The sequence below is a fragment of the Agelaius tricolor genome, unplaced genomic scaffold (genome assembly GCF_023055355.1).
Source record: "Agelaius tricolor isolate 1412-34295 unplaced genomic scaffold, bAgeTri1.0.p SCAF_27, whole genome shotgun sequence".
Lineage (NCBI taxonomy): Eukaryota > Metazoa > Chordata > Aves > Passeriformes > Icteridae > Agelaius > Agelaius tricolor.
Window position 1 is genome coordinate 8,300,632 of NW_027269287.1, and position 27,498 is coordinate 8,328,129.

The 27,498-nt window shown below is 36.9% G+C and overlaps 1 protein-coding gene across 5 annotated transcripts in view; it reads right to left on the minus strand.

The window, feature by feature from the left end:
• Positions 1–27,498, minus strand: part of SKIC3 (SKI3 subunit of superkiller complex) — a 47,147-nt gene that overhangs the window by 11,346 nt on the left and 8,303 nt on the right. For all 5 annotated transcript variants that reach the window (XM_071448589.1, XM_071448585.1, XM_071448586.1 and 2 more), the window contains exons 9-34: positions 26,030–26,170; positions 24,512–24,613; positions 21,596–21,729; positions 20,876–20,962; positions 20,683–20,786; positions 20,445–20,571; positions 19,084–19,263; positions 18,560–18,684; positions 17,865–18,118; positions 14,779–14,881; positions 13,853–14,029; positions 12,861–13,005; positions 12,621–12,699; positions 12,444–12,505; positions 12,266–12,322; positions 11,119–11,187; positions 10,133–10,207; positions 9,367–9,508; positions 8,077–8,170; positions 7,427–7,504; positions 6,001–6,125; positions 4,210–4,333; positions 2,595–2,813; positions 1,732–1,804; positions 951–1,004; positions 734–845 (exon numbers count right to left, since the gene is read on the minus strand). In XM_071448589.1, the coding sequence (XP_071304690.1) occupies positions 734–845; positions 951–1,004; positions 1,732–1,804; positions 2,595–2,813; positions 4,210–4,333; positions 6,001–6,125; positions 7,427–7,504; positions 8,077–8,170; positions 9,367–9,508; positions 10,133–10,207; positions 11,119–11,187; positions 12,266–12,322; positions 12,444–12,505; positions 12,621–12,699; positions 12,861–13,005; positions 13,853–14,029; positions 14,779–14,881; positions 17,865–18,118; positions 18,560–18,684; positions 19,084–19,263; positions 20,445–20,571; positions 20,683–20,786; positions 20,876–20,962; positions 21,596–21,729; positions 24,512–24,613; positions 26,030–26,170 (3,042 nt within the window). The remainder of the gene's footprint in view (positions 1–733; positions 846–950; positions 1,005–1,731; positions 1,805–2,594; positions 2,814–4,209; positions 4,334–6,000; positions 6,126–7,426; positions 7,505–8,076; positions 8,171–9,366; positions 9,509–10,132; positions 10,208–11,118; positions 11,188–12,265; positions 12,323–12,443; positions 12,506–12,620; positions 12,700–12,860; positions 13,006–13,852; positions 14,030–14,778; positions 14,882–17,864; positions 18,119–18,559; positions 18,685–19,083; positions 19,264–20,444; positions 20,572–20,682; positions 20,787–20,875; positions 20,963–21,595; positions 21,730–24,511; positions 24,614–26,029; positions 26,171–27,498) is intronic.

A 27,498-nucleotide genomic window follows, 5' to 3' on the forward strand; every position in this document is an offset into this window, starting at 1 on the left:
GATTTTATTTATTTAAATTTTCATCCATAAAATAATTAATTTTGCCAGCAAAAATGAAACAAAGCTTGAAGATCTAACAAAGTAAAACGTAAAGTATACTGCTTTTAAACAGCATACACTCATATTTCCTGTAGGAAAGCAATTGACATTTTGAACTTGCAAGCCAGCCCTATGCATCAGAAAAAAATGACTCTAGAAGAAGCAATGTATAAGTATTTCACTATCAAGTACAAATTAGCAACTGAAAACTGCACCAGGCTTGCAATTCATATGCTATAGGAAGAAGACTATTTAGTAATACAACCATACAGTTCTCTGTAGTTCAAAAACCACACACTTTAACAGAACTTTTCTAATAAAAAATCTCAAGGGAGATAAATAATTCTCTTCTGTCTGGTGCTGCATACTGAGGGAACATATGTTTTTCAATCTGTCTAGTACACTAAATAATACTTATGTCTTTTCCTGTTGAGCAATTAAGAAATTACTCATGGTTTAGAACAAGCCTTAAAACTCAGCAATATTTTTCTTATTGTCTGGCTTAATTCCCATTCCACTAAATCTGGAAGAAAAGTGACAATTTCCACTCTAAGCAACTTCCCCAAAAGATACATGGATAACCCTAAACAACAAATCAACCCAACAAAAGCAGATTTTACTTTAATCCAGTAATTTTTGCTTCTGATGGATAAAAAGACAAACAACCACTACTGTGTTTGAGAACAGAAGTAACCTGGACAGACATGGATGGCCTTCTGAATATTTTTCAGAGGATTGTTTTTCTTATCTTCTAACATGTGGCATCCTGCTACCAACTGATTAACTGCAATGTTCAGCAGGACTTCCTATAAAAAGAACACAAGAGTTACTTAACCAGGTAAGTGATCAGACAGAATTAATTTTAGGACTGTTTACAGAATTACAAAATCTGCATTTTAAGACAGTCAAACCTTTCCACAGTTTACATCAAGTGTATGTGCAACACTTCCTGCCACAGCTCCTCCCTGCAAGATTAAAAAAACAAAAAATTGATTTAATTACATGGCTAATTAATTTTATGCAAAATATAATGCCAAAATAATTTTATCTTTGTTATTCACAAGTACAAAATTTGCACAATGAGGCAATGTCCTTGTTTATGGCATGATCTTTTTATGAAAAAATTAGCAAGAGACATTTTAGATTAGAGTTTATCTATATGACTGGTTTCTAATTTCAGCCCCATATTGAAAAGGGTTTCTTTTCAGGTGCTATTTCTGTTTATATAATTAGCATAAATTAAGACAAGGAATATTTATTAGGCGTAAGAAGGAAAACTAATAATAAGCAGAAAGTGGCAAGGAAACACTGCCTAATGTGAAAAGTGAAGATAACTACATTAACCAAATTAAAGATAGGTAAATCTTAATAGAAATATTTATTTACATAAATACACCTATATAAAACTAAACAGAAGAAATTATACATGATTATACATAGTATAGCCTTTTATTGTTAGCATAATTCTAGCAGATCTTTCCTCTAAGTTTACATCAAGAATGGTTACCTCATGGAAGATCCAAATAATGGTATATAAATTCAGTATGTAGCTATGCACTGCTTTGAATGTAAGCTGTACATTTTCCTATTAACTGGGGAAAGTCCACACACTGAATGGTGGGGTTTTTTCAGTTAAGAAACAACACAGACTACTTGGAATGTAAACAGCACATGTGTATTACACTTACTTACTTTTGGCTTTTTTGATGCATACAGTGGAACTATTCGAGACAGAAGAGACCAAAGGGCAGGATTATCAGGGTAACTAGGGAAAGAAAAGGGTATTAAACTGTCTGGTTTAGATATGCACCTGGTCTTCCAGGACTCAGTAGGCACTTGCTATAAATACAAATACAGTTTTTTCTATTAAGAATACAATGCAATGTATTAAAAGATAGACATGGGTAAAAACAAACAACACAACATTGAAATTATCCTGCTAGCTAAAGAAATAAAATGTACAGCATGCATATAAATATTCATAGGAAGAAAACAAACTTTAGGCCTACAGGTCTTGTCTTCATAGCATGAAGAACGAGAAATTTTAGTTGTAGTTGGAAAAAAACAATTGCATGAAAATAGTTTCTGAAAATCCTTGGAGAGACTATAATGTGTGCCTTCCTGAAAGGCTCAGAATGCTAAGGCTAATCAAATCAAATTTAAACACAGACACTTAGCTAATGGAAGAAACAGCTTCAAAGGCTGCTAAATATTAAATAAAAACCCAAGGGACTTTTCTAGGCTGAAAGTTATGCCACACAGGATGAAAAATGCTTTCACAGAAGAGTAAACTAACCTACCTATCAAAAAAGCCCCCCAAACAAAATCAGAAAACACTGAATGAGCTATGAAACTTCTGCTATCTGATTCCATAAATAAGAAAGCAAACTTGTCAGTGAAAGGTACAACCTTAGGTGAGGACTTCATCTTTGAAAATGAATTTTTATTAAAAAATTTTTTTAGAATAAGAATTCAAAGAAACAGGTTTGCTTACTCTTCAATGTAATCAAAGCAATACATTTACACAGCAATTTAAAGCAAGACAAACTATATACCTGTGTATTGCTTTGGAGACTTCCCTCTGGATTGCTACATTTCTACCTTGTAATGCATAAACAGCAGATGCAATGAGACACCTCTCATAAATCCCATCATTCCCTTTTTCATGCTTCAGTAATTCTTTTAGGGCTGCTGTTGCAAGTGTTGCATCCTGCTTTACCAATCCCAGTGTGCACAAAGCCTTCAGACTTTCCGTACTAGGTTCCTTTAATGAGCTGTTGAATCAAAGAGAGGGAAAGAGACAACCATTTTGGAGCACAAACTAAGTTTCCTGATAACATGACAGTTCTTGTTACTTCTGAGTCCTCTTGCTCCTATGTATCATGAAAGGTATACAGAATTAACACTCTCTGTGGGATCCTGGATCAGGCTAAATCTATATCCTTGAAGGCCAGGTTACAGGCACCTAATCAAGCTCTTAATGATTACTTTCGCCCTCAAAAAAAGACAAGAATGTAAGCTTCTGATTCTATGTTTTGTTTTCAGTCCCTAGCAAGAAATAAAAAAGCGGTTAATCGAACTTGAACAGCCAGCAAAAGGACCCTTTGACAAGAAGGAAATGGTATTCTATCATACTAGTTATCCAGACATACTCACTGTTAAGAATCTCTGTGCTAAGCTGGTTATGAGAAATGAAAAAAGGTGCTTCATGTTCAGGGTCCTACTTGGGCACTTCAAGTCATCTAGCACAAATTCCAGTCAAGAGAAACATCTATCTAATGCACCAGAATGCATAATTTTTGTTCCTATTAGTAAAATCCACCAAAATCTGTTTGTAGCACTGTTTCCAATTCAGGTCTAGACGTATTCATTGTGATGTTGCTTTCCTAAGCCATTCACTACCTTTTTTTTTCAAGCACAAACATATGATGTCATTAGAAAATTCTCATTGTTCATGTTTTTGACAAAAGTAGAAGCCTGCAGTGATTTATAAGATGTAGGAAATAGTTTCCTAGCCAACTAACCATGGATAGGAAAGGCAATGGATCTTCTCTGTGTTAGTAACTTCAGGAATCTGCTGATGGGTCCTGCACTGCCACTACTAGAGTTCTCTACTGACAGAGAGTTGTCCCTGGGAGGTGAGATGGTAACTTAATTTCTAGCTACTAGGAGGCTAACAATGATGCACAGGTGATTTAGCCTCCACAGATTTGAAAAATAACAGGCATTCACCACTTAATTGCACAACTAGTAGAGATCTGTTTCTTTTCATGGGAAAGCTACAGGGTTGTCCTGGTCTACATTGCTGGGAACACAATTTCTGAGATTTTTGACTACTTAAACTATTTTCACTGGTCATTCAGAGTTCTTACAGCTAATGAGCAAAAACAATGAGCAAAAATAGTGTTTACAACAACTACAAAGTACTGTAATCTTAAAAGATAAAGTTTTTAAAACTTAAGGATGTTGGACATCCAAACTGCTCAGCCCTTCCACTCAATACTGCTTTAAGAAAGTGGAAGAGACAGACCTAAAGCAAACCACATGTATCACATGAATAAGTACACTGCATCCATTTCCACTTCTATGCTGCAATACACCAAGAAAATATCCACCTGAGTTCCCACAAAAACAATAAAATATCACATTCTGATTATTCCCTCTACTCACCATTTAAACAGCAGTGTCTTTGCAGCATCCACTTTGTTCAGTTTATATTCTATTATTGCCAAGGCAGTCAGGATATGTGCTTTATCTTTTTCAGACTCAGCAACAGACAAGGCTTTTTCATAGGCTGGTAAAAATTCAATTGAGGGAGAAGAAAAAACACAAACTTTGTACAGCCTTTAGGATAGCATGATATTACAACAGAGAGACTACTTTAGGTTCAGGTTCACTGTATTTTCCCAACTCAAATCATAAGCAGAAGATAAAAATAAGTTGACTAAGACTTTGGAAGTAACTATGTTTGGAAATACCAGATTTACTGTTTAGAGCCTGGGAGTTGTTTAACACATAGCAAGTAGAAACACAAATGAAAAGCAGCATTGGGATTTTCAGAAAACCCTGCTAGAACTTGGTAAAAATGAACCCTGTGATAGTTCATTTACAAAACAGTAGTTCAGATGGGCACACTCATTCCAAATACAAAATAAAATAATTTAAAACACTGGGCTGACTGTTCCTTTGTGAGCACTTAACACTTCTACACTGATTGTTGCATATACCTTTTCATGAAGTTCCACATCTCAGAAGTGTGCAACATGATAGTATAATTATATTTACCACTAAAGCTAAAGGGCTTTCAACACCACATTAATCTCCTTTGAGAGAATCGTAGAATAATTAGGGCTGGAAAGGACCTCTAGAGATCAACACCTCTACCACAGTAGGGCCACCTACAGAAGGTGACACAGGACCTTGCAGGTGGGTTTTGAATGTCTCCAGAGGGGAGAAACTCCACAACCTCACTGTGTAGCCTGTTTCAGAGCCATCCTCAGCATAAAAAGTTCTTCCTCATGTTGAGGTGGAATCTGTATTTTAGATGATGTCCATCATGCCTTGCCCTGTTGATGGGCACAACTGCCAAGTGGCTAGCACCAGCCCCTTGACACCTGCTTTTGAGACACTTATATTGATGACATCACCTCTGTCTTTTCTTCTCTAGACTACAACTGATTCTTCCAGAAAAACAATTTAATTTGAGAACAAGGGAGGCTCAGAGAAAACCAGCTTAATGGACAAGAATCCCACACTTGAAGAAATTTCTTTTTCCTTACTACATTTGAGCAATACTAGGACTAATAGATTTTCACAGAATTATAGAATAGGCTGAATTGGAAGGGACCAGCAACATCATGAAGTACAACTGTGCAGGACACTTGAAGAATCACATCGTGTGCCTAGACCATTGTCCAAAAGCTTCTTGATCTGAAGACAACATTGGTACTGTGATGACTTCTCTTGGGAGCCTGTTCCAGTACTCAACCACTCTCTGAGTGAAAAATCTTTTCTGGGTATTCAACCTGGTATTCAAAAAACCTCCCCTGACTCAGCTTCAGGCCACTTCCTAGAGTCCTGCCAATGGTCGTGAGAGCAAAGAGATCAGTACTTGCCCTTTCACTTCCTCATGAGGATGAAGACCATAACGAGGTCTCCTCTCAGTCTCCTCCAGGCCAAACAAATCAAGAGACCTCAGGTGCTCCTCATAAGACTTGCTCTCTAGACCCTTCACCATCTTCATAGCCCTCCTCTGGATGCTCTTGAACAGCCTAATGTCTTTATTTTATTGTGGTGCCCAAAACTGCACATGGTACTCAAGGTATTAAAATAGTTGTGGCATTTATACTTACACAATAGAACCAAAAGAGCAAAATACTGAATGTCAGCTAGGTTGGTTAGACAACAAATTTTGATAAGATTAACCGCAAAAGAAGTGTTCCATAATGCTCTGAATTTTACCTTTGATACTTTCTTCTAAGAGTCCTTTCTTGAAGTAAGCTAACGCTAGCCCCACAATGCCATCAAACTCTGTTAGGGGTATTGATGTGTAAACTTCAATGGCCTCATCACACCGCCCAAGAGCACTGCAAAAAAAAACCCCAGTCACTGGTAGGAAGGATGCAGCAACAGCTGTTTTAATTCAGACAAACTGTCCTTGAGGACCAGTACCCTCTATTCCATAGCAGTTTTAAACAGACACCTAGAAAAGAGCAATATTAGGACAAGAATGTGCAGTAATCCCCACCCTTTGCCTGGTATAGCAGTTACTCTCTCCAACTATCTGCTGCATGAAGAACAGCTGATAGGGAGAAGTCCTCTGTATCTGTATGACAGCTGTATATAAGGGAAATGACTTAATGATCATCACAGTGCAGGGGGAGAAAACATCAAAGGAGAAACATGCAAAAAGCAAATCAAGCATTTTTTTGGAAAAAAGCAAATCATGCACACAGACAGGAAAATGCACACACAGAAAGATTACAGCATTCTTGTTCTAAGACCACTATGAAAAGAATAATAGAGGATTGTATTTATTAGAACTACGGATCAGTTTCTAGAGATTTGATCTTGTGTAAGTTGCACACATGAACTAACAGACACACAGCTTGGATCTGAGACTTCAAGAGTCTAAAGAGTTGGTTCTAAAACCTTCCCTGAAGTTAATGAATTATCACTTCGTCACAGGTTACAAGTTTCAGTGTCACATACAATAACATATGAGGTTTCCTCAGAGAGCTAACAAATATTTAATTAGTAGACCTTGGGCTATCTCATATCAAAGAGAAATTTGAAAGTCTACCTATTTAAGTCCTGCATTCCCTCAGAACCAGAAGGCATCATGAAAGGAACTTAGAATTGTGAGTAGGACTACAGTATAGAGATTCATCAGCAGAAAGACCACACACAGGTACACAACACCCCAACCTCACATGCTTCAGGTCGTGAAAGTCAATATAAATTCAAAAGCTAGATAGAAGGGCTTTTGAACAAACCTCAAAGCAGCAATTTTATTCAGACAAAGCCTATTACACAGCTCAAGATTGTAAAAAAAAATGAAAAAAATCCCACAGCTTATTGTGGAGACAATATAACAGACTACACTAAGACATGTTAGTACCAAGCAAAGGATAAGGGAATCACTGATATGCTACAGCCTGTGAAGACATACAGCAATTCCTTACAATATGATTTTTTTTTTATTACACTACCCATTTCTGGAGCAAATACAAAGTGCAGTCAAACCTGTCTCCAATTAGAAATAATGTTTAATAGATGATTTTTAGCAACCATTTTTCACCTTAAGTCTCACCATATTTTGTACTGCTCTACTATTCACTACCTCCAAAGCTGAAGCTAGGGGCTCAGAAAGTCAACAGACACTTACCATAGTGACCTGCCATAGTTTTGCATTGCTGTATTGTATTTCTCAGTATCCTCTGAGTTTTTCAGCAGTGAAGCTGCCCTAAAATTAACCACAATGAATGTTACTTATCGTGTGACTACAAGATGCATATTTTGAGAAGTTTTCAGAGCAAAATGGACAACTGTTTTATACAAAAGCTTTTTATGCTAATTAAACATAAACAGAGCCTATTTTACTGTTTTAATGCATCAACAAACATGTCACCAATACTGTTTCATTTGCCACCTTCCTCTCTTTGAAAAGAGGAGAGAGGAAAAAAAAAAACCCAAAACAAACCCAAAGGCCAACCACCTCCATTAATTAGAGTGGGATAGAGAATAAAGCTAAAACCAAGCTTGCTTTCTCCTTCAATTTCATTTAAATCACACACAGTGAATTAGTTAATGTAATGGTAAGACATACAAGTCTTAGGACATCTTTACTTTTCTGTATTCTGCCTTTCCAAATTTGGTATAGGAACATCCACACACCCACCCTACAATATACTTAGTTCAAATATACTGTTGAACAGAGAAAGTAAAGTTTATCTAAGGAAAAGAAAAACCCTTAGGTTTTTCAGCTGGTTCATGGAAAAGGAGCTTCTCTAAGCTTTCCAAGGGTGTACAGTTTACCTCTCATAGGCATAGGCTGCCTGCTGTTTTAGATCCAGATACTCATTCAAAAACCCAAACATTGTGAAAGCAGAAGCATCATCTGGATTTCTTTCTAGAAAATCAGAAGTGACAATGTAGGAAAACAATATCAGTAAGCTGTGAAAAAGCATTACAAAAACATTGCTACATTGATGCTACAGTACATGCACTGAACACTTTGCCAAATGCTTCTGTCAGCTGCTCATGAGAATAATTTTGACCGGCTTGCAGGCAAATATAGAAGAGACAGATGACCCAAAACATGACATCATGGTGGCTGAAAAATGTTTAAAATATTATGATGTAACATTAATACATAATGCACTCAATATATTTTAAGTTTTTCAGCAGGCAGATTTTTTTTTTAATGAAACAGGAAAGTATTCATCTTGCATTGACTCTAGTAAAATACCAGTAGAATCTTACGTTTTATTCTTAATACATTCTGAAACAATTCTATACAATGTGCTGTAGGACATCCCTGCTCGAGCAGGGAAGTAAGACCAGATGACCATTACGGTCCCTTCCACGATTAGTAATTTTTAACTAACTGCTAAGGCACAAATTTGTCAGCTGTCAACTCATCTCAGACTAGTACTTTTCTCCCCAGAAGAGGAAGGGAGGTTCTCCAGAGTCCCCTTAAGAACAAGGCACAAAGAAATAACAGTTTCACATTCACATCTGTGAGCTATATTTTCTAGCTCTCAAAAGTCAGCAACAGATTACTCAGGTGATTTCTTTACAGGAATACTTGCAGACTAATGAAAATCTGCATTTCCTCTACCTGCTTTCCAGGCTAGACATATCCAATGGGGAGGCTGGTTTGGAATCATGCACAAAACCAGAGTCCATCACCTGCTGAAGGTTAACAAAATCATATGCTTGAGAATATTGAGTTACACAGCACACAGGAACAATCCTCTGTGCCAAGCTTCACATCACAGAGGCCGAGGACCTGGCACTTATCTTCACCTGCACATACAGACACATGCAAAGGGAGTCTGAGAGCAAACATCCTATGAGAAGCATGACAAGGCTCTGGTCCCTTGGTCCCTTCGTTGGTATTTGAAACAACTAGAAGGAGTAAGCAGACAGAACCCATCCATTTCATCGCTGTGTGGTCTGCTTACCCTGTTTCAGTTAGTTTAAGCTAAAAAGCCTCTCACCACCTCAGCCAGACCTCTCTTGTTTAGAACTAGTGCAGGTGTATTTATTCCTTCTGAATGCATGGTAGGTGTGACAGGTTAGAGAAGTATTTAAATTACCTACCTGTATATTTGCTCAAGACCACTTGGGCTGCTGGTATAGCATTCATTTGAACAATGTTGTACAGATACACTTCAGTGTTTCTGTTGGCTTTATCCTGCAGCGTTGAACATACCCAGTGGGCATAGCCTTTTGCTCCCTCAGTCTCAAGAAACAAACAGACACCCCCCAAAACAGAAATCATTAAACCTGCTCAAGATACAGCAAAATAATTGCAGATTATAATAATACAAATTCTTTGTTTTAGGACAGAGTTTTGGCTAAAAATCTGCGTCACTGTTAAGCAGAAGAATATACCAAATTGAATACCTCCACACATACTTTTAACTTGCCATCTGAGCAAAGCAAATTCTTACATTCTCATATAATGTGCTGCATGACTGTACACACAATAGGCCAAAAAAAAAGCTATGAAAGAGTAAGTCCTCCACTTTTTTTTGGAACACAGGGTCCTGGCAGTATCCTTGCTCTCTCCAGAAATATTTTATGCCTTTGATCTATGTCCAATTCTGTGGAACATGGAGAATGTTTATTCATGACTTAAAGAGCTGATTTCTTGAACGCTTGGGACTAAAAAATTTTATAAAGTAACTGCCTGCTATACAATACCAGCATAAGTCAGCAACAACATGGAAGCCATACAATCTCATCTGAAACATTACTGTAACAGTTTCACTACTCAAGACATGCCTATTTAAAAAAAAATAATCTCCTAAGTAGAGAGACTGGATGTACAAAAACTTCAGAACAATACAACTGTTACACTTACATGCATACTGAGTTCAGTTGTGTGCCTGAAGAGATCCATGGTATCATAGCTGCCTACAGTCTCTGCAATAAGAGCCTAGAGAGAAGCAAGAGCTGCTATGGTCATGTACTTAAAAATTATGACATTGACAAAAACCTTAGCTCATATTATGTCAGGCATATCTTAAGCATTCAACATGAACACACTTTTTCCTCATAGCCTACAAGCAAGATCGGTTTTAAAAACAAAACGAACTCAGGAGAAACACAAGCAGTCTCCACTGTATCAGTAATTTAAACTCTTTGGCTGCTACTCTTATCTTCAGAACAAAGACTTGCATGTATTAGAACAATTTATAACAACATCTGACAAGAGCTGAATTTCAACATGTGATGGTGCTAGTTCTTTTCTAGAATCCAGTTTTCAACTAAATATTATTAGCAGGTGAGCAGCATGGCATTATGAAATTCACCTATAACGATCATAAAAGTCACAAGTATCTCAACTATTCACAGATGGCCTAGATATCAGAAAGAGCATGTGAGCTATCAGTGCCAGGGGAGGAAGGGACCTCCCAGAAAATAAGAAGTGCTTTGTCCCAGGTACATTAGAGCTTACTTATTCTGACAGTGGCATTAGAAAGGGGGAACTGAGATGAGAGCTGGGTGGTGCCATTTAATGAACTAGTGGTACAGCTGAAGCTGAAATAACTATCACCTTATAAAGACAGTGCTTTGTGGATAGTTGTCTATAAAAAGCCTCAGAGCAGAGTGATTGTTTGGTTAATAGCTTGTTAGAGAACTCACAATATCAGCCAGAAAAACATGATATGAGTGTGTCTGATGAACACAGTAGCTTCCATTGTATTACCACTATGGAAACAAAGGAACTAGAAGCACTCTTAAAACACAATTTTTAGGAGCATGAATTAGTGCCAGTTACTAGGCTGAAGTTAAGGTTCTTCAACAACTGTTTTTTGTGTGCAGTTTCATGATTTTTCATCATACCTGTCCAATCCAACACAAGAGGTAAGAAGGTTCCAGAGACTGGGCTACCTTGAAGGCTTCATGAGCTTGCTGTAGAACCAAATAAAACACTGCTGTTGAACTGCCTGGTATGGTAACAGAGCACTTCTGAGTACACACAGGTATTAACATGCAGTAGTATTAGAACAGACTTAATGGACTCTAGGTCACTACTAAAAACATCTTCTGTTCCACAGAGAACAACGCATTGCCCAGAGAAATAAACTAGTTTAGTCTTAAAGAAAACAAACAAAAAAAATTAGAAAACTTCAGAATATCAAAGTTTCCCTCCCTTCTAAATATGCTTCCTTCCCAGCTAGAGAATTCAGAAACTAAATGAACCCTTGGAACAATTTAAAAATCTGACTCTTGGAGGATCCAGTTTTGAAAATTCATTTTTTTTATAATACAAATGTATTTTCAAAAGTATAAAACTGATTATCACCCACAAGTCATTTCCCTATGACCTACACGTGCTTAAGAGTTCCTCCCTCAATTTGGGACAAAGGGAACCAAGTCTTAGCATTAGCAGTCTTAGCAGTAAGCAGTCTGTACTATCAAGTTATTTTTCTTAAAAATAATTCTGACCATCACATTTCCAATCAAACAAAATTTCTGTTATTTCAACGAGCAAATAGGACAGGATGTACTTTAACTGCATGACAGCTCCAGACTTCACTGAATATGTACTCAAATTTTTCTCCAGAGAAACTCTGAAGATTAGAGTGTTACAGCAAATCATACATTTGCTGATGAGCAGAAAGTAGGTATCTACGGGAACTCAAACACTGGGAGTTCAGTCCGTGACCTACAACTAGAAGTTCTTGGCCAAACCTGGCATGCCCTGGTTTGACTAACCACTTCTCTGTCCTTCCATTAAGTTTTCATTCCAGCTGTTGGAAAGCAGTTTTGCCAATTCAGCAGAAGTTCACAATTCACCTAATCTTAGCCCCCCCAGAACAAATTTTTAATTTATCTGCATTTCTCAAGTGCCAATCTAATTTCTTTTGAAGGATGTATATTTTTTGAATTTCAAAGGGACATTTGAAACTGACACTCCCATTCCCATATATACAACCTTAAAAAAAAAAGAAAGGAAAATTATACTTGAGGCTGGGAAATAGATTACCTCAATGTTTCCAGTTGCCAGATACAAAACCCCCAAGTTGGTCCAGGCAACAACATTCTAAACAAAACAAATAAAGTTAAAACCAATATATTATTACACTCCTCAGAAATAGCAGTGCATCAGGGGAAATGTCTTAAATGCCCACTTGAAACAGATGGCAGCTGCCTACAGCACTTACAATTTGCTCAGCTTGAACAGATTTGATGAACGAATGTTGTGCAAGAGCATAATTCCCAATAGCTGGGGGGAGAAAAAAAAATGGAGACCTAGATGTAACTGAATTTCAAAACACCATTAGTCAAGCCTCCTTCTAATTTAGGATGTTAGAGATCTAGGGCTGTCACTGAAGACTTACCACTACAAGAAGCAACTACACCAAGTGCATTCCAAAAAAGATGATTTTTGCTGTCAAGTCTCACAGCTTTTTTGAGACACTGGAAGAAAATGAAATGTGGATTATAATGATGAGGAGAGCAAAAATTATGACTTTATGCACTTACTTATTCAGAGATGTAGGTTTTATTGTGTACAGAGAGAATATGCAGAGAAGCATGAACAGCAGTTTAAAGAATGTACTAGGAAATACAGGCAATACCTGCAAAGACTTCTCTAACAGTTCACTGATCTCATTCATGTCCGTGCCCACTGCTGTGAGGTGCTCCGCTTGGCGATAATAATTTATTCCAAGATCACACCATATGCTCGGCAAAGACATCAGTTTTAAAGCTCTGCCATAACACCTACAGAAACATGAATCACGGAATCATTATTCCGAGTCTCTGTACAAAGAGCAGAAAGCTGAAAAAGCTTCAAAAGAGTGCTTAGAAACCCAAACGAAGTAAACATGCATAAATACAAACAAAACCAGACAAGAACTTAAAGCAAAAAAACCCAATTAATATATTTTCATTCAGACACTTACTGTGTGTCTGAATCTGGTCTAAGGGCAATCTGTAGTGCTCACCACTAATGAAGCCACAGGTATGGTTATGTAGGTGTGCATTAAATCAAGGCTCTGTCAGTTACATTATGCATGCTTTTACTTAAACATCAATCATTTTTACAGTTCCTCAGGCTTCCCCTAGGATGTACTGGACTTTACAGATCATGGTTGAGATTCACCAAGCAGATGCATTTCCTGCCTCACAGATCCAGCTGAAAAAATTTTAGAGGGAGTCACAGAACAGTGAATTTGTCACAAGAAATTTTTTACAAGAAAGAGGCACAGACAGAAAGCTGTCAGAAAGTATTATCTTGGACTTCCATTGTCCTGGGAGAATTAGTCAGCAAATACCACAACCATTGCATTTAAACAGATGTGATTTGTGGAACAGCAGGGAGAATGTAGTCATGCACCTGGAGACAGAAAGGAGAAGAGCAGGTGCTGACAGTACTGTGGCAATACAGGAAACATACCCTGAAATAAGTAGTGTAATCTGGAAGAATCATGAGAATCCATTTAACCAATATGCAGGTATCAACAGATCAGCATGTCTTCCATTTTCTACAAATTAAATAGTCTAGAATATTTGAGACTCTACGGAGTCTTAAACAGCAGAGAAGCTCTTAACAATAAAAGAGTATTACCTTCCTCCCAGTATGAGAAGCTCATTTTTCGTCAGCACCTGTTTGGTTGCATTTTTACTCAGAAGAGATCCTAGTACTTGAACATTCACTTTGGCTGGTGAAATAACATGCACACTAGTACAGGTATCTCCTAACAGTTTCCAGAGGCAAGATACATCAGGACGGTGCTTTACTGCCCTACAATTATAAAGAAAACACATGTAACACCTACTCAGATACTTCAACATCCTTTTCTGAAAAAAAGTGCCACTTTGAAGAGCAGCACAACCTCAAATGCAATTAATCAGTAAGGTGTTTGATTTAATCCAGTTTCTTCCTATTCAAGCTACAAGTCTAAAAGATCAAAATTTGAAAAGAAAGAAAAATAAAAAGCAACCAAACAAAAACACCCCAACATGTCAGCTGACTACATGCACTCTTGCATTTGTCATATTAAAAGACATTACTCATCTGCTGAAACTTGATAGACTTTCTCCTCTAACAGCAGTTATTCCAAGATTTTGTTTAGCACATCTTGTATGAAATTCAAAACAAAAAGACTGAGAGAAGGAAGGAATTATTTTCCTCTTATCCGTTATTTTTTGTAGGAATACACTCCTCCCAGATCTATATATCAGCAGGACTACACAAGAGAACTCTGGGTCATTTCACACATTTTCAAATGACTCTCTATCTTTGAAAAGAAAAACATAAAACTCTCTAATTACCATTCATTTAAGCAGCCTATGTTTAGAATCTGTTACTCAAACCATTTTTAATAAACACATTCTTACTTCTAGATTAGAAGTTCTAGTTCATTTGATTCAGTCTAACTGAAAAATTTTCAAACTCTTATTTTAAATAAATTTAAAAATTTAACTCTTCTTTTTCTGCCTGTCAACCCACAATCCCAGCAGAAATTAAGTAAGTGAATATTTAGTACCAACCTTGTAAAATATGCAAGGGCCTGCTCTATGTAATCCACAGCCTTCCTATCCAAATAGTTATCAAGGGCTGATCTTGCCAGCATGAGATAACACTCACCGAGTCCTGAAAGTAAGAGAAAATATTCTCTGTGAAAATAAATGCTTTTATGATATGCTTAAAAGTACAGTGGGGAAGGAGCCTGGAAGCCAAGTCAGCATTTCTGCCTTGTGCAAAAGTCTATACCCTGCATACACAAAATCAAAACACCCACAATGCTCCCAACAAAGACTTTGCTTTTAATCTATCTTGTGAAGTGTGAACTGTGGAATCATTTGGCTATTAAAATAAGCCTAATTCATTATTTAAAAAACAGCATTTAAACTTTGCATTTATCTTCAAATATTAATTAAATCCGTCCTGAGAAATCTGCATTGTTACACCTTTGACAAATACACCAATTTGCAGTTTACATGCGTGAAAAATCAATCCTGAGAAACAAAAGGAATAAAGAATGTCAGGGTAGGCAAAAGGGAAAGTCTTCAATGAAGAAAACCTGAAGCCAGCATTATTTAATTCTATTTATATATGAATTTACTTCATATGGTGTATTGAGTCTGGCTGAGATGGAGTTAACTTGTCCTGTAGGAACCCTCATAGTGCTGTGCTATGTACTGGTAGCTGGAAAGGTGCTGATAAGAAACCAGTGTTTTGGCTGCTGTTGAACAGTGTTTGGAACAGCATCAAGGCAGTCTTTACAAAATTCGCTCCTTCAGCATTAGGCTAGGGGTAGTCAGAATCCTGAGAGGAGACACAGCCAGGACAGCTGACCTAAACTGATCACAGGGATATTCCATACCACATCACATCTGTTCAGCCATAAAGGCTGAGATAAACGTGGAAGAGACTGGGGGGGGTGGCACTTGTTATCACATTTGTTTTCTGAAACAATGACTAGGCAGACTGAAGTCCTACTTCATGAGAAATAGCTGGACATCACCTGTTCATAGGAAGTCGAGAATAAATTTTGTTTTCATTTGCTTCTTCATGTGGCCTTTGCATTTGGTTTATTAAACTACATTTATCTTGACCCATGAATTTCTTCCGTCTTATTTTGTCTTTTGTTCACATCCTGCTGAGAAGGGGAGGGACAGAGCAGCTTGGTGGGCAGCTGATGCCCAGACAAGGTCAAACCACCACAACTGGAAATAGTTCCCACTATTAAAAAGGAACTGCATCATAGGTAAAAATTTCTAACATTTTGAAAATAGTAACTGCTTGGTTTACACATTTGATAGCACTAGCAGTGATTCTGTCCAGCCGTAAGTCATTGGATATGAGTACCATTCATTCTCAGATTATTTTGACAGTTCTGAAGCTACCCTCCCCTCATGCTAGTGTAATCCTTCACCTATACCAAAACAGAGTTTTGCAAGAGTCTTTATCTTGGCTCCCCAGAAGCCCCAAGATCATGAGCTTATCAGATGTCAAGATCAAAAAACAAAATTGATTTTATTCCCCAAAATTACATGAAAGACACACTAGAACAGAGGCAGAATAAGTATTCAGTAGCACAAAATCAAAACACATTAAAAAGATGCAGTGAAGTAACACCAGTAAAGTTATTCACTCAACTACCAGAGACTATGTTTCCAACAGCTCAACTCAGAAACTGTTCAAATGGATCAGAACAGTTGAAAATAAACAATGATGGGACAGTCAAAGAACTTCAGACAGTTTTAAGAAGGTCCACAAAATTTACAACATTGGACCAAACATCATAAGAAGTCTCTAAGGAAGCGAAGGCTGTTTGGAGACTTAAAAGGATTTACAGCTAACAAACCAGAGATTACAATGTGAGCCTTTATGAAAGAAGACTTAGGAGCTATAAGAAAACAGTATGAAGGCAACTATGGGGAGGAATCTTGATACCATGTACTTAAGTACTCAAAGCATTTTAATACTAGTAACACTGTCAACTGTTACCTACAGACACTGAAAAAACCATATGCATGTGCACAGGTCTATACAGCACCTTTGCAAACTGCTGCTACAGTCAGCTCTTCCCTTCCTGCCCAACAACTAGTAAAACTGCCTAAATGCAATATACTCCAACTCCATTATGGAGCTTTTACCATGTCACTTTAGTCTTGAAAAAAACTAGTGGAGTTATAGAGGAGGAGGTAGAAAAGTCAACCACACTGTAACTTTTTCAGATTAATGACCCACTATTGCAATAATAACCCAACATTTCTGAATTAACTCTTCCAAGAATCAGTTTAGATTCATCCATAAACCAGAAGGCCTTACATACAATGAAAAAAAGAATTACAAATTCAAACTAGCATCAAGCAGCACCTGCTTCAGATTGGTATATGGGGTGAGAATGAATGAAAACTAAGTGGCAGGGAGAACGCAAACAGAGCAATTATTCATTTTATATCAAAATTTTATACACTTCCTGCATTATATAACTTCAGAATCACAGTTCCATAATGAAGAAGAACTTCCAATTGCCCCATTTCTCTCTACTTCTACCTATATCCTGAAGGTCTTTACCCCTGCCACCTGTAATGCTTGTGAGATCTCTTGGGATTCTCTGCTATTTTTCACCACTTGAAAAAGTTCAGAGGGGTCTGAATCACTAGACTAACAAAAGAAGCGAGGAATGCATGGTCAGGAGCAAAAGGAAATCAGCCCATCTCTTGGAAATGGCAGTCTGATTTCATTGCCTGTTGAGCCAGTATTTTACTGCTTAGGTAAAACTGCAGCCCTGTTAGTGGGCTTCCTCTGTGTATCTTGAATTCTCCTACTCATATGGCCTGGTAGCCACATAGAATTAACTACCTTTCACACTTACTTGAAAGAGAAATAATTACTCACATTTATCATAATTTAAGAGTTTTTCAGGAATTTGTAATACTACAAATTAACTTTCACGTGAGGGACCTCATGGCCCTACATACCCAAAATACAACTCTATCCTTCCATACAAGAAAACCTCAACACACCACAAGAAAACCTCAATACATCAAAAATTCCAAAAGACTGAAACATTACAGTGTGTAAAGGGAGGAAAAGTGAACACTTTCAAATTCAGACATACTACCTTTCAGTGCAGGCACATAGTTTTCTGTCTTCTTTAATATCTGTTGATAGGTAGCTATAGCATTTTCGTATTTGCCTAGAATCTGCTCAAGTGCTGCAGCTCTGTAAATGCTGTACACAAGCTCTGGGTTCAGCTCACTTGCTTTCCTGAAGGATTTCAGAGCTGTTGAGTAGCTACCTCTGTTGAAGTAAGCCTCCCCTAGAGACTCCCAGCAGTTGGAATCCTTTGGATCAGCCCTGAGAGCTGCCTGCAAACTGAAGATATCAAGACATACATTTATTTAAATGAAACATGATATAATTCAACATAAATTATTTCCTTTCATTGTATACGCTCAGGACACTAATTTTGCATTATATACTCTCCAGGACATAAATTCATGATTACATAGAACTTTTAAACAAAGTATAGTAGGTTTTTCATCTTCAGAGAACATTACACAATTTTAGGAATTGTATCTCACCCTGGCTATTCAGTGCTATAGCAGCTTGTCTGTGCCTGTCACAAGACTTGTTAGTACAAAACAAGACTAGATTCTGTGAATTCTAGAACTGAAGAGAAACTCTCTCAGACCCATTTCCCTTTGTTAAGTACAAGATATAATCACCTAACTTATTTTGAAAACTTGCTATGAGCAAAGACTATTTTATTGGGATTTGTAGAAAAGGACTTAAACCAACCACCAGTTGTCTTACTCAGCCACTGCTTGTGACGGCTGACCAGTTCTCAAGTAGTAAAGTCCACGATGAAGCCAGGCCCATTTTGCTGTACCAGGTCTTGCTTTTTCAGTTACCTCATTCAGGATTGACAGAGCAGTGTCCTAACAAAGCAATAAATGCCAAGTTAGTAAACAAAAAACATTTAAAAATATTCTTATAACTTTCTAAAGGAGCAAGGTGGAGGATGGAAAAAAGAAGTTACACAAGCTAAATAAAACCCCCAACTTTCCCCTTGTGTCCCCTACTGAAAAAAATGCCATATCACACATGATGACCCTAATGTAATGTTTGCTTCTCCCACCCTTCTCCCAAGATAAATTTAATTTGGAATTGGAACATAAAACTGAAGCAAGCCCAACTATAAAACCTGCTAAGCAATGACAGAACTTTTTTTTTTCCTGATCCTAAATATAGAGGAAACCTGAAGTGATTCCTCAAACAGGAGGATTAATAGAAGAACAACAAATCAGCAGTAATCTGACATTCTGAATATACAATACCATGTCTCCAAGTTCCACACTTAAATTGACAGCTGCTGTTCCAGATTCCTCATCTGTCTCATCCAGTTCAAAAGCCTTTTTATAGCAACCACGAGCTCTGCTTTTGTCTCCAGCAATGTCTCTGTAGTAGTTACCTAGATAACAAAAGGCACTTCCCAAGTAGCTGTCCAATTTTGCAGCCTATAAGGAAATACCAACACACTATCAGACAGCATTCTAAAGGATTATACTCATAGACAGGTTCAGCGACAGTTACTTGTTCAGCCTCTGCTTATCATATTTTTAAGTCTCTTCTGTGATATATTTGAGCAGTCAAACTTTATTTTAAAATTGCACAGATTACCTGAGCTTTAAATATCTGGAAAATCTGCTACAAATCCCATGACACAAAACATTTTGTACTCAAAGTACTAAAATAGTTGTGCTAGAAGAAAGTAAATCTTTATTTCATGTTCTGCTCTGTTTCAATCATTGTTCATACTCTTACCATATAACACCAGAATTAACTCCAGCCATGTCTAAAGTTTCAGTTCCTTCTTAGATGCATTTGGCAGATTTGCTTATAGTTAAGAAACTGACAGCCTCCAAGCAGCAGAAAACAGCTTTGTCAATAATAATAAAGATTGCATAAAATGGTTTAGAACCAAAAGAACTATTCAAATACATTTTCCACTATACTCAGCTGTTTATTAAAGTGCAAGCAGCAGGTAATGATTTGAGTTCTTGATACCTATCATGAAGTTACATGATGAGTTTACAGTGCCTAAAGTTTTATTTTGTATACTTCCAAGTTACTAATACAGATGTCAAACTAAAGCTTTTGGATTCATGTTATTATCTATGTTCAGCAAAAAAGCCACAATTACTAAAACCCCAAAGATCAGGAAAAGCATATAAATTATGGGGCTTTACCAACTTACATCCTTGGACAGACAATGAAACCCTAACACCTAACACCTTTTTTTCAACTTTTTTTCTCAACTTTTTTTCCTTCATGTTTTTTCAATTTGAATTCTACCCTCCCCCTTTCAAAAGGTCTTCAAAGACATATGCTGCCTGTCTTGAGGCCTCCACTTTACCGAAGGAGAGAAGGTTGAGGGAATCACCACTTAGTTTTGTCAATTCAAAGGCCTAAAGAATTAGTTGAAAAGAGGAAAACAAAAGCAGAGAGATTCAAGGTAACTGCACAGCTCCCTGCAATGCCTTTTTGCACAGCAGAACCTAGTTTGCAGGCTCTGGAGGCTCATACATTGCACAAAGGAGAATATTCAAGTTTCTCATTCCAGTGAGTATATTTTTCATATTTGGCTTCTGATGTAGGAAAACACTAATTCTACATCAACAGTTAAAGCAGTCTTTACCTTCAAGAACTGAGTGAGTGCTTTCCCTTTGTTTTTTCTTGTCTCATCACCCATGAACCAGTATGTAAGCCCCAGGTACTGATGATACTCTGCAGTTCCAGCTTTTCTTTCAATAGCATTTAGAAAACTAAATAAAATGAAAACAGGGTAGGTCAGAAAAATTCCCAAAAGCTGCAGAACACTTTATTTTACTATCCCATAACACTTCCCTGTTAGAGGAAAGAAAACAAAAGTCTACCTTTTTTCTGCCTGCTCATAGTTCTTTTGGGAATAATGGATGAAACCCTCTAGAGCATGGGCCTCAGCCAGATCAGGGTGGGACAGGAGAAGCTCTTGTGAAACCTGCAAAAGAATGTCATTTTTCTCTAGGTTACTTCCTCTACGAAACCAAGAATTGTACTTAGCTCACAGGAATGACAAAAAGCACTAACCTTTGAAGCCTGATCCATTAAACCCTTGTTTAGATAAGCCTGACCCCTGAGAGCTGAAATCACTGGATCACTGCTTCCATCTACAATCTAGAACACCAAGTAATAAACACAATTAATTTATTATCTCCCCACATTAAGAAGTCAAAGTTGTCAAAAGCACACAGACTGCATGAAGATAAAGACAAGAAAGCATTTAGAAGCTTTCTCTATTACCCCTGAGAAAATTTAGAACAATTCTGATGAAGAGCAAGTAGAAGATTGTAAGGGCAAAGGTGCAGAAATATGAAGAACAACAAAGAATGAAACTGCGTGACAAAAACAAGGGGAAGCAACTTCTGCCAAAGCTTAACCATTCAATCTTAAAGTGTTTTTCTTCATGACTAATTACAAGTGAATGATGGACATGGGAGATTATAACATGAATTCAAATTAAGATGGGTAACAGCACAGAACTAGCAAGAAACCAGCAACAGTGAGCAAGACCAGACAAAGTCAAAAGTGACAGCTTCCAAAATTAGAATTGCAAATGAAAAAGAGCTACAGCAAAGCCTGGAAAACCAGGAATGGAAGACGTGTCTGAATTACATGACAGCTAGTAGGAAGGTCTAAACCACAAAGTTGAAAGGAGGCCAGGGTAGAAATACTTACCTTAAGTACAGAAAGATAAGGGCACCTCGTAGTATTAAAAAAAACCCCAAACATTTTAGTCAATAAAAATACCTGCTCAAGTGCTTTAATGGCTTTTTCTGCAGCATCAGCATCAGCTATTTTAATCAAAGTCTCTGCTTTCAACTGAAAGACAAGGTTCTTCCACCGAAGATTAGGACCCTCAGGAGTTCCAAGAGCCTCAAGAGCTGTTGACAAGAAGAACCTTTCATCAAGTTAAATGAGAAAAGAAGAAGTACACAGAGCAGCATTCTTCCAAATATTTTTAAAACCTTGTTAACTACATTTTTTCTGCCTAATAGATCACCATTCAGACTGCTCTTCCCCATAAATAAGAAATTGTCCCGTAAAATTTCTATTCATTCAAGTTTAACAATTAAGTCAATTCTAGGAGGTCATCTCAGATGTATGTATATTGATTGCTTTCTAGCTGTTGGCTTTAAAACTTAAGTGCTATAATTTTGCTCATTAGAGTTCCAAAGAAAAAAATTATCTTTCAACAGACAAGTTGTTCTGCATTTCAGTGTTCAAATGAAAGAATGAAAACAGGGATTTACCTTGATGCCTGTAAAAAGTTACAAAGTAACCCTTCATACAGTTCTGATTACTTTTTGAATACACAGTATAATCTCACATCAGAGATGGAAGGCATCTCTTGTTGAGCATCACCATTCTCCAAAGGCAAGAACTTCCTGTGTAACTCAATTAATTGTATTTATTTTCATGTACAATGAGCTGTTGTCTCATTTGATACAGACACTAAGACAGGACAAGTAAAAAGCAATGTTTCCCCAAAATTGTCTCTGACTTTCTACATGTTTTGGACTCAAGGGAAATTTCTGCATCAACAGCATCTTTTAGCAAGGAACTTAACTTCTTGCATTGAAAACAAAACTTGTTTTGTTTGCTCTGAGCTTGACATTTTAGTTGCATTTGGCACTAGCCAGACCTCACATACGAAAACAAAACACTCAATCTTTATTTATATTCCACATCATTTGCATCTTCACAGAGTTCAAAATTATCTCTTCTCCAGGCTAGAAAAGGACTTGACAGATTATTTATTTGTTCTCATATGCTGCGTTTTTTAGCTCATGTGACCAACCTCACTTCTAGTCTATTAACTTCTACTCTTATTTTCTTTTTGAGATGGGGTAGATAGTTACCAAAACTACACGCAGATTTTATTATGCTGTTGAAGTTCTTAAAGCTACTGTGTGTTGATGGTATGTTTCACTAACCATTTTCTTCTCTGAAATTGCTAATATTTGACTTGCCGGTAAAGCACACCAGGGGAAAGAAACAGTCCTATTTTTTCACACTGAATGAGGACCTTCTGCACTTTTCTTCAGTGAGAGTGTAGGGTAGCTTTGTGAGAACGCTTCTTACCACAACTCTATCATTCTGCATTTAAAATAATGAATAAAATTCTATAGTCTTAACACTCAGTTATGCACTCTGGTAATCACCTCAAAGTTTTGCAGTCTACTTTACATAGCAGCAAACTATAACCCTGTTGCTCAGCATTCATAAACAGCACAGGTATCAGGGAAAATGGCAAGGATACCTCCTTCCAGCCTGAAAACAGACATAATTACTATACTGTGCTCTACCTTTTAACTTAAAAGAAAAAACCCAAAGTTACAGCTTTGCTTCTTAACCCAAGGCTACTAACAGTCAAGTAAGGGATCTTACCAATTACCACCTGGAAACCTCCTTTATTTATGAGCTCATAAGCTCCTTGAAGGAGTTCTAAATTAGCAATTTTCAAAAGGCCATGCTGTCTACCCCAAAACATTTTTCTACATAAATTCTTTAATTCTATTGTTTCAGTTTACACTATTTCAACCACTAAATATACCAGACCTGTCAGTGTTTTCCCTGAACTTTCCTTTTTAAAATCAGAGCCATGCCACCTACTTCCAAGTATTTGGGTGCCAAGACAGTTTCAGCAAGCAATTATGGAAACCCCTTAAAACTTCAGCATTTTCATCTCAGTCAATTCCTAAGTTGGTATCTCATAGTTCCTTAATGCTATGTTTCCTTGTCTTGTTTTACACACGCTGCTATTAACACTGTAATCATAGACAAATTGTTAGATCAATCTGCTGAAAAGAAGGGTCACGGTACAAAGTCACCCTGAGATCTTCCACACTTAACACAGATGGGAAAAGAATTTCCTCATTTTAATTCTTTCTCCAATAAATTTCTTTTTTACCTACTTTGCTCAGCTTTCATTTTTCCTCGACCCAAGTTCATAGGTCTTTTGAATTCCCTCACCATTAACTATTTTTGCTCGATTTCCCATGATTGTTTGGCCAGGTCTGTTTGGCTTCTTTTATTTCTTCCAGTCTTTCTTAAAAACTTTTCACTGCACTTCTCCCTGCCACAAAAGAAGTCCACTTCAGCTGCCCCTTCATTTATAACCACCAGAGAGTAGCCCTGTTCAGCTGAGATATGCATCACTAGATGGCAATAATTGCCCTGGCTGCCAGCTAGCACAGATGAAGTTTTACACTCAGTGAGTTTCTTCAGATGCAGCTGTAGTATGCATCCTTTCTGCATTTTACCTTAATTTGATTAAAAATTTGTTTTTCACGTTAAAACATGATTATCTGCCAGGCTAAATATTTGTGACACCTACCTGTGGTTTCAGGCAATCTGTCACTTGCCAACATTGGTCAACCACCAGCAGAAGCAGTACAGCAGAACATGTAAACCTCCTAAATATTAACCATCAGACAGCTTTCTGGATCCACTGAGCCAAGTATTTTCTCTGTTCCTGAGACTAAGCACCATAAGATGCTTTTCAGCTCTTATAAACCAAGAGAGACAGCACAAGCTTGAGACTGCAAGAAGCAAGGGACTGTGACTACTGCTAACTCAGATCTACCATACCAAGGCCACATTGGCTGGACTACATAAAGCAGTGCAGCACTGGAACTGCTCTTTAAAGTAGCAGGCAGTTACCTTGATTGCAGGACAGGACAGCGTTCCTGTGTTCATGGATTTTCATCTGTGCCTCTGCTAGATAATACCATGCTGCTGGACACTGGTTAGTCTTCTGCAAACCTAGTAAGAGTTTAAAAAAGACACTTTAAAAAATTGCTTAGAGTTGCAAAAACACTGTAGCAAGTAGATACATATTATTTCCATATAATGCCATCAAAAACATATTATCAGTCAGATAGTTAAGACTTGCCATAATTTTTTCTGAGTCTTATTTTAGACTATTTTGGACACAGAAGCCTCCATGCAACAAGGCAAAAAGCAGAAAGCATTTAAGTGAGGCTTAATTTTGCATATAACATTATATATACTGAAACTTACTGATGAATCTGCCTTAATTAAGACTCACTAATAAAACTGAATTTCTGTCTTCTGATGTCTAACTACTAAGCAATGCGTGGCCCCAACACCTAAGATACAAACACATGGCTTGTTGGAAGAGACATGATTTTCAAACTCTCTACATTTATGCATTATACCAAGAGCTTTCTCTTTGCATTCTCTTTGCTGTAAGCAAAGTCTATGTGTAAAAGTAAAAACAGAAAAACAACTTAATATTAATTAAAATAGAATACTATATTTTTCAAAACATACAATGGCCATTTAAGCCAGAAGAACTTTTTTTCCAAGGAATAGCTTTTCCCCTTCATGTGCTCTTAGGCATATGAAACTTTTATTTCATATTTTAGGCAAGATGTTGTTTCACTGTAAATATTCCAAAATTCAATTTCAGAAACAATCTTATTCTAAATCTAGAAGAATGGATGCAGGACATCACAGCATAGTCTGACTGACTCATGAATGCTTACATCCCAATTATTTACCCAGTTTCCACTGTTAGCTGCCACAGCAGCAAAGTGAGGGTGGGCAGTCACATTTGCCCACTAGTATACTTTATGAGTATTTTAGCAAGAGTTTTGCCATTTCAATACAAGCAAGTTAATTTACAGATGAGTAAGCCAAGTCTTCAGCAAATATAGTTACTGTAGAACAACAAAAAAGAAAAAAACTCTTAAAATATTTCTCTCTAAACACTCAGTGTAAGTCTTTACCCAACTGAAAATAAAGTAACTTCAGAGAAAAGTCATCTTTGTTCAGGCAGAGAAATGCAGTGACTCTACTAGAGAGGTTGCATTACATTTTACTTCATAAATTTCACATTCCCTCATTTACTGCTATTGCTCCAGTTAGTGTTTCATATAGTTATTTTCCCAGTAGGATTAAACAGTAGGATTAAAAATGGTTTACCTTAAAACACTACAGAGCTTACTATAATACAAATTAAAGGCTTTAGAGATGTTATACTTAAAGCTATATTTAAAACATTTCAACACAATCAGACGAAGTGTTCAGCATTCTTTTAAAATCTAACTGGTCTTAGAATTTGCAAACTATTATGCAAGTATAAGATTCCCTAAATTTTCAACATAATCTAGTGTTCAGGTTACAGACTACTCACATCTCATATTACACATTTACCTTCAGTAAGACTCTTAACAGCCTCCTTGTATTTATTTTCTTTGAGGCATTTTACACCAAAACCAATGATGCCTGGACCACTGCTTGCATCCATCTCCAAAAGTTTAGAAAAACAGTGCAGGGCCTTTTCTGACAAAGTACCTGGTTTCAGAAAAAGACACGTTTTGTAGAGTTTTAGATTAAAAAAAAAATAACTGCAACAGCTTACCTTATCTATGTAAATGATCATTATCCTTTTGAGTTCAAAGTGATTTTCCAAAGGCTCTACACACTTACTATCCTCTATCCCATAAAAGAACTAAAACCCAAGAAGTAACCTAAATACTCAGTACTGTGACCACAAAATAAACGGACAGTCTGAAACCTGAATAATCACTTTTGCTAAATTACTCCAGGTATACTTCCTTTATTAATAAATAATTAATATAATAATATTAAATAGTGTTAAATAATAATATACTTTTCATGTAAGTTCACCTGAAAGTCCACATGCCATAATCTGTCACAAATAAATCAATATAATTTCCTTCCAGAAGAGAAATTGTGTACCTGCTAATTTGCTGTGATAAACTTGTTGAAATTACCTTGCTGTGAAACCATGTAATTTAATGTTTTAGCTTAATTTTAACTGATGCCACTAACTTTTGATGCCTGCATTTAGCTGTGATTGTAGACTCGGCAATATTGACAGGAACTTTGTGACTTGTTGCAACAACCTTCAAACTATTATTTTCCTTAAGAAATTATTGATTTATGTGGCATAACAGTTGATTTCATCTGCATTTGCTGAAGGTGACTTTACAATGCATCTAAATTAACACGCCTATGAGAAGTGCAGGATTAAAACAAACGACGCAGACCTAAACAAACAGCCTTTCTAAAACACAAGCAGCATCCTTCCCCTCCAAGAAGCTTGTAGGACGATGAGATATTGCCAGAGTGCTAGTATACAAGAACTGCACTAACCTTTTCCTTTGAAAATTAGTTTCTGCCCATTTCTCCAAAATGTAAAGCATTTTCAAATACTTTACAAATTGAGAGTCTGGGCCTCATTTGTCTTCATGCTTCCAAAACAAAGTGAAAAATTCTCACTTGCTGTATTTTGCTATCATATTCCATTTCTTCAAAACAGGAAAACCCCTTTTTCTACCTAAGCTGAAAGTTATTTCTAGAGGGTTTTTTTTCTGACTTGGTTTCCTTGCTTTAAAAAGAAACAAAATAAATTTCTGATGCCTTAAACAACAAAATGAAAAGCTAAATTCTATTAATTACCTCTGAAAATTATGAGAAAGTGTCCAACACTATGCAATGTTGTTCAGTAAATGGCTAAAAATAGTAATGCATAGTTTCAGATCCCTGCACTTCTGAACACACCAGGTTTTGTCTTTTTCCCCTCAAAGGGTCTTCTCTTCTACTCAGAATACATATCTAAAGAGATCTGTTATTCCCTACTCACAAGGCACACTCTC